General features: G+C 44.8%; 1 protein-coding gene across 3 annotated transcripts in view; it reads left to right on the top strand.

Annotated features, from left to right (window-relative positions):
* Positions 1-1233: 1233 nt before the first annotated feature.
* Positions 1234-15462, top strand: part of SGPL1 (sphingosine-1-phosphate lyase 1) — a 31086-nt gene continuing 16857 nt past the window's right edge. For 2 of the 3 annotated variants that reach the window (XM_032115886.1, XM_032115888.1), the window contains exons 1-5: positions 1234-1370; positions 9912-10092; positions 11950-12017; positions 13613-13760; positions 15075-15154. In XM_032115886.1, the coding sequence (XP_031971777.1) occupies positions 1368-1370; positions 9912-10092; positions 11950-12017; positions 13613-13760; positions 15075-15154 (480 nt within the window). In that variant the 5' untranslated portion in view covers positions 1234-1367. The remainder of the gene's footprint in view (positions 1371-9911; positions 10093-11949; positions 12018-13612; positions 13761-15074; positions 15155-15462) is intronic. The other variant, XM_032115887.1, reaches the window with a different exon arrangement.

Raw genomic sequence — 15462 nt, 5'->3', positions numbered from 1 at the left:
TTTTCCCTTCTTTTGCTGCTGCCCATCTCTGCCTTTCCCCCCCTGCAACTATTCTGCAACACAATTGCTTCAAAATGTTCCTTTGCATAACCTAAATGCCTTGGGGTGTTCGTCAGGTTTGCCCTCGATGTCTAAAAACCACAGTGCTTGTATGAGGATGGTCCCAATGTTCCACTTGCAGTGTTTGAAACCCAGCCTTTATATCATGAGGTCAAAATTAACCCTAGCGGCCACAGAAACCTTTAACCTCTTAGAACTCTCCTGAACACCTGGGCAGTTTGGCTATTGCCACTCTTCCCACTGGTAAGTTTTATGGAATAGCCCCAGGAGTCAGCAGCCTTCAAATCCTTCTCCTTCAAATCAGCTGGTTTTGGTATCCTTGTGGTCTAAGTAAATGTCAGCCCCAGGTGTGGGAAGTTAGACTGATGAGTGGTGGGACAGCCCCAGGTGTGGCCGGTGAAGGTGATGAGGGGTCCCACCTGATTCACGCAGAATAGAGTAGATTTTAATCCATGGATTAAGGGAACTAACAGACTGGATAATGCTATAGTGGCTAGTAGTTCCTGCCTTATATTTTGTGCAGAACAAAAACTCTTCTCAAAAGATATGACAGAGTGGTTTGGGTTAGAAGGGGCCTTAAGGAGTGTCTTGTCCCCACCTTCTGCCATGGGCAGGGACATCTTCCACTAGACCAGGTTGCTCCAAGCCCTGTCCAGCCTGGGCTTGGACACTTCCAGGGATTCCGGGGCAGCCATAGCTTCTCTGGGCAACCTGTGCCAGGGCCTCACCACCCTACATGTATCAATTTCTTCCTGATATTCAATCTACCCTGTCCTCTGTCAGTTGAAAGCCATTCCCCCTTATCCCAAGTCCCTCTTCAGCTCTCTTGGAGCTCCATTTAGGCACTGGAAGGGGCTCTGAGATCTCCCCGGGGCCTTTTCTTCTCCAGATGAACACCCTGAGCTCTCTCAGGCCAGATCCAAAGCTGAGGGGCTCCAGCCCCAGATAATTAATAACTAGGGTGGACTTAAAAACTGGGTTTTTTTGGTGGTTTGTTTGTTTGTGGTTTTTGTTTGAGGGTTTTTTGGGGTTTTTTTTGTATTTTAACCAAAAAATACCTCTTTTTTAAGGTTTTTACCGCCTCCTTCCAAGTGAGGGCGCCACTTTCCCGCTGCCCTTCCGCCCTGAGGGGGCGCGGCTTTCCTGCCGCCCCCTCCGCCCTGAGGGGGCGCGGCCAGCGGGGAGCGGCAGGCTCGGGGCGGAGCGCGGCCGCGCCGGGACCCCGCGGGAAGGAGGAGGAGGGAGTAAGGAAGGAAGGAAAGAAAGGAAAGAAAGAAGGAAGGAGAGAGCCGGCGGTAGCAGGAGTGATGGTGAGCGGGGAGTGCGAGGCCGGTATGGGGAGAGAGAGAGGGGTGTCCCGTCGCGGCCTGCGAGGTAGCGAGGCCCGGGCCTTGTCCGGCAGGGGCCGGGTGTGGGCTGGGGGATCCCGGTTGGACCTCAGGGGATGCCTGGCCGAGCTCGGCCGCCGGCGGGGTGCAAGGGTGGGTGGTCAGGTCCTCTCTTCGGCCCCCACCCGAGGCTCATACCGTTTACGTAAACGTGTCTCTCTTATTTATGCACTGCTTTACTTATTCCCCACAATTACCTAGTTTCGGGGTAGAGAGGATTAGAAACGGTGTTTTCGCTTGTCTGTGTTTATTTCACTTGGGTGGGGCAGAATGGTATCTTCCTCAGGATTTTGGTGAAGGTGCTGATTTGGCTAAGAGAAATCGTGTTTGCTGCTTAATTATATATTTTTTTAGAGACACTCTTTGCTTATTGGCTATTATTTTTTATCTGGAAGCAAACTTCAGGACTGCTTGGAATATAGCTGGCCCTAGCCCACGTTGGCATGGCATGAATCTTGCAATTCCTCAAATCTGGAAGGGGTTTTTTGGTTGCTTGGTTGGGATTTTTTCCCTATCAGCAAGGGAAATTGAAATCACAGCTGCTGAGTGATAAACAAAACATTATCTTTGTCTCACTCCTTTGTCCCACTTGGTTACTCCATTCCCAAGAACCCAAGTGCTGTTGCTTCTTTCTGCTTTGGTGTGGAGCTGTGTGCTGCCATGGGTAGCCTGGGACAGCACCAAGGGCCTGCACAGCTTGTGTTTGGGTTGCTTTCAGCTGCCAGAATTTGACACTGGGTAAATACTTTGCTAATTGTGCAGGGGGTGGTCTAGACTGGCCTGGGGTTGCTGGAGCCATGCTGTGTGGTGAGGCTGTTCTCACCTCAGTCCCTTCTCTGCCAAAGCTTTGCAAAGAAAATTGCTACTTATTGCACCTGAAGACCTGCTCAGGTCTGCTCTTCTATTCACTAGACTATTCAGAAGCTATTACATAGGATTCATGGCTTCTGGAAAGCTTAGGAAGTTGGCTTTGTACTTGGGGACTGAGGTTTCCTCTGGAGAAACACTGATACATAACGTTTCTCCTAAACTGTGGTTTCACTTTGCCATCCTTCCTGTGATCTTAGCAAAAGGCAGTGTGGAAATTTTCTTACCTAGACAGAGTAAAATCTTTCTTTTTCCATGTCTTGCTCATGTCCAGTCTACTCAGAACTTCTCATCCTCTTTCTATCCTTAGAAGTTGTGTCTGAATCACTGAGCAGGGAAGGGTCTGCTGAGGTAACGCCTCACTCACTTCCCGCCTTGGATTTCTGCAGCAGTGTTTGGTGGTGTGGAGATAAACCTAATCACAGCATTTATTGCATGTGGTTTGCCTGGTCTGGCAGCAATCACAGCCTTGCTGTGACTCCTGTGGTCAAAGGGATTCAGTAGAGCCCCTTTCTGAGTAATGATTTTGGGGTTCTGCTTGTCTCTTCTTCCAAACACACAACTCTGCCAATAAAAAGATGTCTCCATCTCATCTTCTGCACCAGCTGCTCCCACCACAGAACAGCTAAGGAGGACTTGGGGTGCTGGTGGGTGATGGCTGGCCATACCTGAAACCCCCCGTGCCCTGGGCAGCAGGGTGGGTGGGGGATTCTGCCCCTGCTCAGCTGAGATCCCACCTGCAGAACTGCCTCCGGCTTGGAGGGGCCCAGCACAGGAAGGACGTGGAACTGTTGGAGTGAGTCTGGAGGAGGCATCAGGATGATTAAAGGGATGGAACACCTCTGCTATGAGGAAAGGCTGGGAGGATGGGATTGTTCAGCCTGGAGAAGAGAAGCTTTGGGGTGACCTAATTGTGGCCTCCAGTATCTGAAGGAGCTGACAAGATAGGTGGAGAGAGACTCTTTACAAGGGACAAGGGGGAATGGCTTCACACTGACAGAATGTTAGGTTTAGATTAGATATTAGTAAATAATTCCTCCCTGTGAGGGTGGTGAAGCCCTGGCACAGGTTATCCAGAGAAGCTGTAGCTGCCCCTGGATCCCTGGAAGTGTCCAAGGCCAGGTTGGAGGGGCTTGGAGCACCTGGTCTAGTGAAAGGTGTCCCTGCCCATGGCAGGGGGATGGAATGAGATGATCATCATGATCTCTTCTGAACCAAATGAGTCTGTGATTTTACTATTCTATTGCTCCTGTTTTTTGCATCCCAGGCAGTGAAAGGCATTCCCTTTCAAGTACTAGCAGGCCTACTATGTGTTTTAGTCCTGCCCTTAGAGCATGAACTGAGATTTAGGATTCTGCCAATTGATGTAGTAGCAGGTGTTCTGGTCTATTTGCTGTGGTGATTGTGATACAGTTTTCTGTATTAGGAAATATTTGAAATATAGAAATTTGCATGTAAAAGTCATAATCCTTTGTGTTCTGAGCATTTCCTTTGTCTCTCTTTGCTCATCAAGATTTATCCATGCCATATCAGGAAGGGCATGTGACAGATATTGCAGGGGTCGAAGGGTTCTGTGTGTTGGTGTTGATAAGATAATTTTTGAGGATTCTGCCCTATGGTTGGACTTGCCCAAGAGCAGAGCCCTTAATGGATAATAGCAACATTCAGTTTGTGCTGATACTGGGGGCTTTGTCCAAGGCTTGCATAACGCTGCTGGGAAGCTGTGCCAGGGCTTGGTGCTGCCTTTGTTCATGGATGCCTGCTCCCAGTACAATTGCCTTGCTAGGGTTTCCTTCTGGACAGCTTCTGCCAAGACTTCATGTCTTAATGCTGCGGGTGCCTCTGTGTATGCTCTCAAAATATTTCCAAGAAACACCCATTTTATTGTCCAGAAGGCATGCAGTGATCTGAGGCTGAGAGGAGGCCAAGTGGAGGAATGATATGTGTCCAGATGAGCCCCTGCATGCCGGGAACTGGGTGCCTCTTTTACCCTAATTATTGTGGGTGTCAGCAGAGGATGTTTCCTTGCACATTCTTGGAGCTGGTGACCCACAGAGATCCTTGATGAGTTTATGTGCAGCATCCATTGGGTGGATCCTGTTTCTTGTGAGGTCTGTGCTGCCTGGAGTGTGCCTAGATGTTTGCAGAAACTTTTATAAATTGGTTTGCCTAAGTGAGCAAAGTGAACACGACACCTTGTGTGTATTTTGAGTTAAATGAAATTTGAACTTGCACCTGATTTTTGGAGGCCTTTGGGTTCCTGTAAAATCATACATATTTTGAGCCTCCAATCAGCCTTTTCCCATTTTGTTTTGGTAGTTTTACATTCCATCTCCGCAGTGGAAGCTGGAATGCTGTTGATCTTACTCTGACTTGCTGCCTTGTTTGTTTTTGTGCTGAAGCTATAATTAGCCATTGTTTAGCCACTCCTCTTGAACTCTCAGGGCTGGTGGGACAGTATATTCATGCATTCATTTTGCAGACATTGTACATGGCCAAAGAAACCCCCCAAACTGCTGTCATTCTGGAAAAAGAAAAAGTTTCAGTATGGCAGGGGTGGAAATAAATACAAGGCAGATGAAACTAGTGGTATTGGGGACCTGTGGTAAGATGAGCGTGGCCTGAATGTGGTTTTAATTTCACTTAGTTCCGCCCATACATCCGAAAGTTCATGATTTTTGATTTCTGAGAGATCATGCATCCAGTGTCGCTCTGTCTGCCCACATCCTTTGGTCAGGATGGACACCACATAGTCCAAACCTCGAGCTGTAATTAGGAGCTGACTAACAAATATTCCCTGCCTGGTGCTGATGTAAAGATATTTGTCAGGCTGGGGTTGGCAGAGAGGGATGGAGGAACAGAGTCATTACTGGGGTGCGAATCAAAACACTGTAGGCACAGACAGCAATAAGCACCCTCTGAAGAGGCTGGGGTAGTGTTGCTCAATCCCATTCCCGGCTCTCCAGTAGGAAGTTGGCAGGCTGGTGGCTCTGAGTCCAGGACTTCCCTGTGGCCAGGCTGGTTATGCTGGTCAGATGTGCCTTTTGTGGACAGAGCACGTGCAGGCAACAAGGTGTCAGTGAAGGCAGGGCTAATTGAAGCTTTCCTTCTGCTTAGGAGCAGAATAAATAAGCAAAGCTGCCGTGTCCTTGCTGGCTTTCTGTGGTTTGTTTTCAGTCAGGAAGCTTCTACTCGGAAAAACTCGTTGTATTGGAGCAGAGGCCTTAATTACAGTGGAAGTACCGGTATTGCACGTGCTCCCATAATTGGAGCTGACCTAACTTGTGCTGTTGGAGCCATCTCCCTTGGCCTTGATTTGCTGTGTGCTGACTTGTGTGACGGCCACCTCCTGCCTCAGCTCTGGGGACGTGAGGGAAGCTGATGGCAGATACAGACGTTCAGGTTAGGGTGTGGGGAAGTGGTCAGAGAGTCCTTGGTTTGGGAATCCGTGTGGATTCAAGTGAAAGCTGAGAATGTGGTATAAACTGACAGAGAGCAGGTTTAAATTGGATATTAGGAAGAAATTCTTCCCTGAGAAGGTGGTGAAACGCTGGCACAGGTTGCCCAGAGAAGCTGTGGCTGCCCCTGGATCCCTGGAAGTGTCCAAGGCCTTGCTGGATGGGGCTTGGAGCCACCTGGTCTAGTGGAAGGTGTCCCTGCCCATGGCAGAAGTTTGGAACAAGATGGTCTTTAAGGTGTCTTCCAGGCCTTTCTGTGATTCTTTGATCTTAGCACTTCCTCTTTCCACAGTCAGCCTCATGGTATTGCATAACATAAACTTTCCTTTAAAAGCGACTTTTATTCTGTGGCCCCATTTTAAACCCACTTTTATCGTTCTTTTGGAGGAAGGAAAGTTCAGCTGATAAAATCTTTCTTCTCATTTTTGTCACAGGTAAACTCAGGCAGTGTTTCCATTTCCACAGAAACAGAAGGCACTTGTAACAAAACTCTGAGGTTCTTCAGTTTATTGCCTTTCTGCTTCTCTCTCGTGCTTTTTTTTTCTTTTAAGCTTTTTTATGTCCTAAAACTCACAGCCGAGGAAATGCTGTTCTGGCAAAAATACAAAATGTGCTCTCATTAGCTTTGGCATTCCTCCCCTCTCCCTCTTCTATCATCTCGGACAGAAGAGCATTACTGCAGTTAATTTGTGCTCTTTTGTAGTGGTGTAAGGGCTATCCCTGGAACCAGCTCAGCTAGCTAATGGCTTTTAGAAATAAAGTACAAAGGATGTATTCCTAATCTGTGCAGCTAAAAATTCAATATGTAAACTGCTTAGGTAGCTGAGTGCATTATGTCAGTACAAATGAGCACTGCAAGTCCTAATGATAGCAATTAGTATTTTATCTGATACCTGGGTCTGTCTTACTGCTCTGCGAATTAAAAACAAATCCTCCAGTGGAGATTTTTTTTTTCTCCCCGCTCTTTAGTGTGCTAATAAGTTGGGTTATTAAACTGCTTCTGAAATAATCCTGTGTCTTGTGAAGCTTTTGTGTGGGGAGGGTTCTCTTACAGAAATAAAACCAGCTTATCTACTCTCTTCTAACGGGAAGGGAAACCTTTAATTTTTGATGCCTTCAAAAATAAGCAGGTTATTGTCTTACATGAAATTCTGTTCTGTAGACAGGTTTAAAATCAGGTCAGCCTGTTGTCTTTAGCCCAGCTGGGGAAGCAGTAAGAGTTTTTCACTCTGAGCAGCATCTCCAGGGCTGCAAGGGAAGGGATTCCGATGGCTGGGCTACACAGAAGCTGTTTATTCCCCCTGCCTCCTCCCTGTAAAATGAAGAAGTGGTATGGGACTGCAATCGTAGAGAATCCCAGAATGGTTTGGGTTGGAAGGGACCTTAAAGATCATCCAGTCCCACCTCGTGCTATCAGCAGGGACACCTTCCACTAGACCAGGTTGCTCCAAGCCCTGTCCAACCTGGCCTTGAACACTTCCAGGAATAGGACAGCCACAGCTTCTCTGGGCCTCACCACCCCCACAGGGAAGGATTCCTTCCTGATAACCCATCTCACCCTTCCCTCTGTCAGTGTGAAGCAACACCCCCTTGTCTTGTCACTCTGCCCATGTAAAAAGTTATTCTTCCTCTTTTTTTTATAAGCTCTCTTTTAACCCAGCATGTTCTTGGGTGTAATAAAAACATTTGGATGCAACCTTCTAAATGCCCTGTGGTTTCTGTGGAATTAAGTGAATAATTCAGAAAGTAAAGATCTCTCATGTCTTGCTGGATACTTTCAGGGAAAGGAGCACATGGGAAAAATGGAGTGCATGGTTAGCCAGCGATCTGAGAAATTGTAATTCACTACTAACTCATCTTCCATGCCAGTTTTCACTGGGATTTTTAATCCCAGTTGTTAATATCCTCCTAAAATGATCAACCTCGTCCTTCAAACTTCTCCAAGTATGAAATGAGTGAAGAAGGGAAAGTGAGAAATACAGAGAACTTTACCTGGTCAAACTGTATCACTTGCAGATTGATTTCAGGTTGGGTTTTTTTAAAGCTTTCGAAAGGGGAAGAAATTCTTCCATGTCTTAGAATGCACATAATGAAAATCTTCTGTTATTTGTTCAAAACTTGGATATACCACTGAGTTCCTGTATGTCAGTGCTTAGAGGTTTCAGTGACAACAAAATGTGCAGTCAGCTGGGATCTTCTGTCCAGAGCTTTCTCCAAGAGTGAGGTCAATTGCTTGCCAGATTTATTTATTTTAACTTGGCCGTTGACTGGAGTGACTGCTGTTAAGAAGGTCATGTTCCATTTTGAGTCAGGGCTTACAGCATTCTCCATCTTCAGGGGAAAAAAAAGCACAGCCCACTTTATATTTAATGCTGCAGCTTGCCATGAGTTGAGAACAGCTATTAAGACACCAGCCCATTAGTGGCTCTATTTCCATCCTTTAAGCACAGTTCCAAAACTGAATGATATCCTAGCATTTCCTCCTAGGCAAAGAATCAAAGTCATTGTTGCTGGTTAAATGAGCATTTCCAGGGATTTGCCAGTGAAGATTGTGCAAACTCGCTGAAACTTAAGTACCACCTCTGGTTAGCTGGAAAAGGTGGCTCTTCCCTTAAATTCTGAGGTTAAATCAGCTGTGTGCTTAGTGGCTTGGAGGACTGGGCATTCATTAGCTGGGACATTGCCTAATTGCAGTGGTTTGTGGGGCCCCCGTGTTTTGGAGGCTGAAGTGGCTCTGGTGTATTTTTTAATTGCCCTTTGCCAAGTGAATAGGTGCTAATTTGCCTTCTCAGAGCTGAGTGCTGCCTGCTTTTGCTGAATTCAGTCCCTTCAGTGTCCCTTCAGCCTGTGCTAGGACATGGATCTAAACCCTTCTCTGTTAAGGGTAAATGCTGTTAATTCTGCTGGAATTTATGTTTGGCTTGCTTAAATACTTTCAAACTCTGCCATGTTATATGCATTTTACTGCTTTTCCAAAGTAGTGAGTGTTCATTAGTGTTGCTTTTTGAAAAGAAAACCTGCCTTCCTCCTTTGATTATTTGGAAAAACTTGGCTTTTTTTTAGACTGTTAGTAGCCTATCCAGTTGTGTTGGAATGACATGTTACCCCCTAAAAAAAAGCTGATTAAATGCTGCTTCTGTTGTTGGCTTGACCCAGAAGTGAAACTTGTGAAGGGTCCTGAGAAGCAAAGTTTTAGCAGTTTTTTATTTAGTGGTTTACTGAAAATTTGCTCTGTTCCTATCTGAAGTCAAACAGCACAGGAATCAAGGATTTATTCCTTCCAAGGTTTAGTTACAAATCTTTTGAAAGGCCCCGCGTACTTTCCCTGTTGTTTGCGGGGTGAAGATCTCCCCAGTAAAACCAGGCAAAACTGGGCTGGATGGCTGGTCAAAAGGGAGGAGGGATTTGGAAGAGGGCTCTGTTCTTGCTTATTCTTCTTATCTCTAGAAACCTTTTCGCAGAGAATTGGATGGAAGACCCCTGTTTAGGGGGAAATGTCCTTTTTCTTCTGTGTACATCCAGTTTCCTTGCCCTGTTCTGATGCTCTTGAAGAGCATCTGGTTTGAAGCTATTGATTAGGAACTTGGGCTGTGTCCCGACAGTAATTCCTGGTTTGACATTGTAATTGTTCTTGCATCACCATTTTCTAGGGGTTATTTTGGCAGCAGCAGTGTTTTCCTCTCCTGTCCTCCCTTGGTGTGTAATGTGCTAATTAGATCTTTAACTTAAAGACTTGCTAAATGCTTCCATCTTCATTAAAAATCCAGCCCAAGGTACTTAATAGACCTGTTTTTGTGGTACCTTCACTCACTACTTGATAATTCCTTAGAAAAAAATTAACACAGTTACTTCTCTTGGGCGGTGGTAAGATCTGGTGGTGGTTCTTGAAGCTCTGCAGAGAACCTTACTTTGCTCATCTGCTCTTGGTGCTTCTCTCTCAATATTTGAAGTTTCTCAAGGTGTGTATTTTTATCTGTGACTCGACTGGAAGTGAATGAAAACTATCTCCTACCTGTTGTATTTGTAGGAGTTAAGGAAAGCATGGGGTCTGCATACTGAAAAAGCACCTTTTTAATCAACAGTAGGCTTTTTGATGCCCTACTTGTTTTCATTTGTGTTTTCCTCAATATCCTTCCAGTTTTCCTTTGCACAGGATGCCATTATTCCCTACAAGGAAATCCTTCAGATGTATTGGGAGAAAGTCACAGGCTTTGTGAATGCCCGGTGTGATGGACTTGAACCCTGGCAGCTCATTGGGTTGACCTTTTCTTCCACCCTTCTAAGTGTGTGGCTGCGTGGCTTCCTCTGCCAGCCTGAGAGTAAGTATTTGAAATCGGGGATTTTCTTACCTCGGGAGGGAGGGGAGGTGGGCCTGAGTTGTTCCTGGACAGTGGAAGGAAAGAGGGTGGAACAAGGCCAAACACTTGTTAAAATAGGCTTTCTGCTGTCACCTAATATGTACCAAACTCTCATCTAAATTAAGGTCAAGGCTTGTCTGGTAAATGAAGCTCCCCTGTTCCTTCAGAGAGTGCATGGAATGTGCTTCTGTCTCCTTCCCTTTCCCTTGTTTCCCTTTTTACTTTGGCTAAACCATTTTCTTGTCACAAGACTCTTTTCTTGCCCAAACCCTGGGGAGATTTATGGAGAGCTGGGCTCCTGTGGGCTTTGTCACTGCTGCAAAGCATCTGGATAACAACACTTGATTGTTTCCCTTCCTGCTGGGGGAGGAGACGTGGTCTTGGTTCTGTGTTGGGGGCACATTTCATCCTCAGTGTTCAAGGTAATTGCATGTGATGGTGGGAGGATATTTTCTTCTTTTAATTTTTTTTTTTTTGTGTTTCTGGAGTATCTTCCTGTTTTGAGTGGTTTCTGATACTGGCAGCTCTGTAGTGGAGCTGAACTCTGTAGAACCTGCAGTTTTCTCTGGTCATGAGATGGCCTGAGGTCCCTGCCATGCCCTCAGAGGTGCTTTTCAGTTCCCACAGGCCTTAGGGTTACACTCCGGTGGCAGCTTGTTAAAAATAGCCACGTTTTTAACTTGATGTCTCCTCCTGTGTCGCTGTTTCTCAAGAGCCTTTTCTCTGTAGAGCTGGGAGTAGCTTAACAGTGGGAATGTCTGTAAGGAACAAATTGGTATGAAACTTTTGTTCAGGACACTTATCTTACTGGCTAGTATTTGTACTGTTGCACAATGTATTTTTTTAAAGTATTGACTACTCTTAGAAGTTCTGATTAGATTGTCAGAATTTTTCAGGAGTTTGCAGTCTTTTCTTGCTGTGAAAATTATTAATGAAACTGTGCACACTAAGATGTGCAACAGAAATGTTATTATCAGAGCACTAACGAGTATTTGCTACAGAATGAGCTAATTAGTGTCCTTGGGTAGCTTTTCCAGTTGTATATATGAAGTGAAATATATATGAAGTGGGAGGGAAAGCGTAGATAAAATTGCGAAGTCTTAAAATGGTTGATTTTTAAACTCAGTTATTTTTTGGTGTGTCCTGTAACTGCTGGTGTGCAAGTAGGACTGGGAAGGCATTTTTGGTGGCTATAAAGCATCTGTGTCATCCTGATTTTGTTTCTGCCTTTAGAGCTACCCAAGGATTTTTCCAGTGCTTGTCATCAGTGGCTTCTCTCATTTGAGTCTTTGGGCTGTGGTAGAATCTCTGCTCTTTCCTCCATCCACCCCCCTTCCCTGAGTCACTTCCTGGTGCATCAAATGGGGCAAATTCACGTCGTGTTGTGGCTGACATTATCATAAATGTCCCTGTTCCCTCCCTTGGTCTGGGAGCCTGTTTCACACTGCCGTTCTTTTCTCTAGTAACTATTCTGGTTTGAAGAGGAAGGAAATGATAGTAATTCCTTACCTTTAGCAAACCCTGAAAGAATTCTTTTTCTTGTAAAATTCCACACATGGGTGCGAATTCCCAGGTAAGTAAGGAAGCAGGTCAAATAACTCATTCCTGTAGATGGCTGCTCTTCTGCAGTCCAGATGTTTCCATGGCATGGTCCATCCCTGAAAACCTTGCTCTTGGATTCACGCATCTGTCTCACCATGTCCCCTGGGTCACTGTGTTATTTCAGCTTGGGTCAGGAATGCTGAGCCTGATCATGAGCTGCATCAGAAGTTTCTTTTATTTTGTTTCTTAGGTTCATTTCTGCCTTTTGTTTTTCAGGTTTGACATCCCGAACTAAAAAACAGTTCTTTAAACTGCTGAGAAAAATGCCATTTGTTGGGGCTATAGTAAGTATTTGAACAACTACTTAGAGGATTATTCCAGGTCCTTGTTTCAACTCTCTTGGAGAATATACAGTTCTGTGCATCTTCATTGTCAGGTCACTATGATCCTAGTGGTCCAAGAATATAGATCTGGAATGTCTTCTGCTGCCTCCTGGTTTAATGATAGATACAATTTCTACCCAATCTTTTTGTATCACTCTTAGAAAAAAGGGAATGCTGCCTTTTTAACTTTTGAGCTATTTATATCAACCAAGAATGAGTGAATTCTCCAGTAATGTTTTCTCATTGTTAGATTTTAAGAAAATAATTTTATTTCTGGAAGAAGAGACAGAATTGAACTGGAGCTGTTCTTCTGAAACAGTGTGAAGTGTGAGATAGCCAAGGGTTTGTTGTGCAACATGGAAGGGTATTTATTTTAACCAAGCAACTGGCCATAATGAGTTTAGGGCTCAGATAACAATTAGCAAAAGTTAGCAGGAGGATATCAGCACTTTGTGTAATCATTAAAATGACAAACGAGCTGTAGTGTTTGGGAGCTGCTTTTTTTTTGCTTTTGCATAAAAACTTGAAAGCACGACTGTAAGCTTATTTTAGCACGTTAACGACTCTGGGATGAAGAAATGCACAGCTGGGTTTCTTTTACCTCGTAAACGATGGTATCACACTTGATTGCACTTCCTGCTGCTTGTTGTGCTGGTGTATCTATGCATTGATTCTGGGGGTCAGATCTGTTCCAGGCAGTTTTGTCCAAAGAGAGTAGCGCAGACGAATTTTTTTCCTTTTGCTGTGGACATGGAAGGAGTCATCCAATTCCTCCCACATTCCTCTGGAAGGAATTAAATTCCCTCCCTGTCCTGTTAAGTGCCCCAGCTTTCACCTCCTAAACTGAGTAGCCCTTGATCAGACAAATTCTCTTCTGCTTATTTTTGCCTGCCGGTTAGAAAAGGACACTTTAATCCCTATTGTTCCCTATTTAATCCGTATATCCCTTCTCAGGGCTAACACTGCTCCCCTGTGCCAGGGCACTCCTGCTGTGTCCTATCTGTGTCCTCTTTCTGCTCTTTGATAGGCTGATACCTGATAACTTATCAGTTGCTCACAAGAGGCCTTGACTTTGAGGCATTCCAATGTCCAAAAGTCAATATCCCAACACCTGTGTTGCTTGGAAAAAGAATCTTTACTTTGGTATGTGTTGTGAGAAGAAGTCTGGGGTTTCCTGAGTGCAAGATGTGGGTGGGAAGAAAGAAATCTCTGAACTGTGTCTGTGTGGAGATTTCTTTATTGTGTCTCTGTTTTCATGAGCTTCTAAACTGTGTGTATGGTGGTAGAGAAGGCAAGGTACAAACCAATGCATCTGAAGACCCCTACAAATTAAACCGTGACTTAAAAAGGTTTTCTGGATAAAAATGTAGGTTGTTTTCTTTGAGTTTTATTTTCTCAAGCACTAAGGAAAGTTGTCAAAGCTCCCAGTGGAGCAGTTCCTGTCTGTTCCATCAACACCACTGATGTAGGCAGCAGGTCCTGTCCTGCATACACTCAACTATTATTTAGAATTTGACCAGTGCCATTGTTTGATAAGCTTTCTTCTTTCTTTTTAGATTCAAAAGAAGATCGATGAAGCCTTGAATGATGTCACTTCCAGTTTATCCTTCCTGAAAGATGAAAAGGATTATATCAAAGCACTGCCAGAGCAAGGCATGAGCCAGCCTGAAGTGCTGCAGAAGATGAAAGAGTACAGCTCAAAAGGTGAGTCTGTACTGCAGCAGAGGTGGGTCTGCTCAGACGCCAAACATGACACTTCCTTTCTTAAATGAGTTCCAGGGACTCCTGCTCATGGTTTCAGCTTAAATATTTTGTCCCCTTGCAAATTTTTGTCTGTTTTCCTTCTAGACGTGACTGAGATCCATGAGTTCAAATACTGTGTTCAGGTATCTACATTGAAATTCTGTTCCTTCCCCAGGAATTCTAGGCTGATGGAGAGATGGGAGAGCTGAGGAGAAGAGAAACATGGAGGGAGTTCTCTTTTTGGATTGCATTTCTCTGCAGTTACCTTGATGTTTGACTTTTACCAGAAATGCATTTTCCATTAAGCCCCAGAAAACATTCACAAGCAACTTCCAAGTAGGATTGTTAGGGAATTTCCAAGACTATGACCTCAATTAGAGGAGCAATTGTTTGTTCTTTGAAAAAGCCTTTTAAGGAAGAGTCATGATGATGTTCTTCTGGCTTGAGTCCACTCAAGCAGTGTCTGACACTTAATTTGAGTTGCCTCTCTCATGTAAATATGTTCCCCCTGATTTGTGTACCTGTTACTCCTAATGAGCAAATGTGGGTGACTTCCTGTCTAGAGGAGAAGATATGACTGCCCTGCTGCTATCCCAAATTTGAGAAATGCCTTGAATTTTCTGCTAGAACAGTGCATCTGCTTCAAATTCTGAAACAAACAATTTCATAGTTGAGTATCCTGGAACAACTTCCTTCTTTTCTACTGCTGTGTATTGCTAATGTTTCTTCTGTCTGTGTTTTCTCTTAAGTTATTGTTTCCTTCCTTCACTGGGTTCTTTTTTTCTTCTCTTAAGGCCCCATTGAATTCTCCACTCCCCTTTAGAAGTTGCCTGGAAATACCTGTTTAGGTGAAATTTAATTGAGGTGCCAGCACTGTGGATTTTAGCAGTGCAAACTTGGCCTTTCCATCTCTTCTCAGCTTACAGTGGTGGTGGGTGCTCTTTGAAGGTGGCTTTAATTTAGTGTCCAGTTGGTTGAACAGCAGTTTGGGGAGACTGATGGGGATTAAGCGGATTACATATTAATGTAACTGCTTGCTGCAGCTACATGTTGGTTATGTGCTGACTCTTTAGTCATCATTTACTTGCTGTTTGCTAAGTTCACACGATGCCAGAGGCTCAACTTCACACGCAGCTTGTTCCTGGGCCACAAAACTCAGGGAAATCTCAACAGCTGAGTCCTCCTCTACATAACTGAGGTGATTTTCTGTGTGCTTTTCCACACTGGCTGGGAATGGCTGTGTTTGTGAGCAGTGTGCTCTTCCCTCTCTTCCAGGAGATGTACGCTGGCAGGATGGGAAAGTGTCCGGGACTGTGTACAGTGGTGAAGAGAAACTCACCCAACTGCTGGTGAAGGTAAAGTGCAAGGAGGCCAAATTTGCATCTTCGGGGTGACCAGAAACTCTTCAGAGCTCTTCCAGCATCCCAAAATAAATAGAGAAGATCTAAAACTTAAGTCTGGGAAGGGGAATTAGTGGCAATTTGGGCAGCGTAACGCTGGCCATGTAACTGTCCATGTGAAAACACCTCGTAGAGATAACTGGTATCCAATCAGATGAGGTGCTGTTTTGAGTGAGAAAGTAAGTAGTAATTACAAATGAACTGGAGGCCGGTACTGAAACAACTGTCACTGAGCAGAACTAAACCCCTCTTGGTTTAAGCAA

The sequence above is a fragment of the Corvus moneduloides genome, chromosome 8, assembly GCF_009650955.1.
Source record: "Corvus moneduloides isolate bCorMon1 chromosome 8, bCorMon1.pri, whole genome shotgun sequence".
In the NCBI taxonomy this organism is placed as follows: domain Eukaryota; kingdom Metazoa; phylum Chordata; class Aves; order Passeriformes; family Corvidae; genus Corvus; species Corvus moneduloides.
Note: the sequence above shows the minus strand (reverse complement) of the source record. Positions and strands in the feature narration are given on the sequence as shown.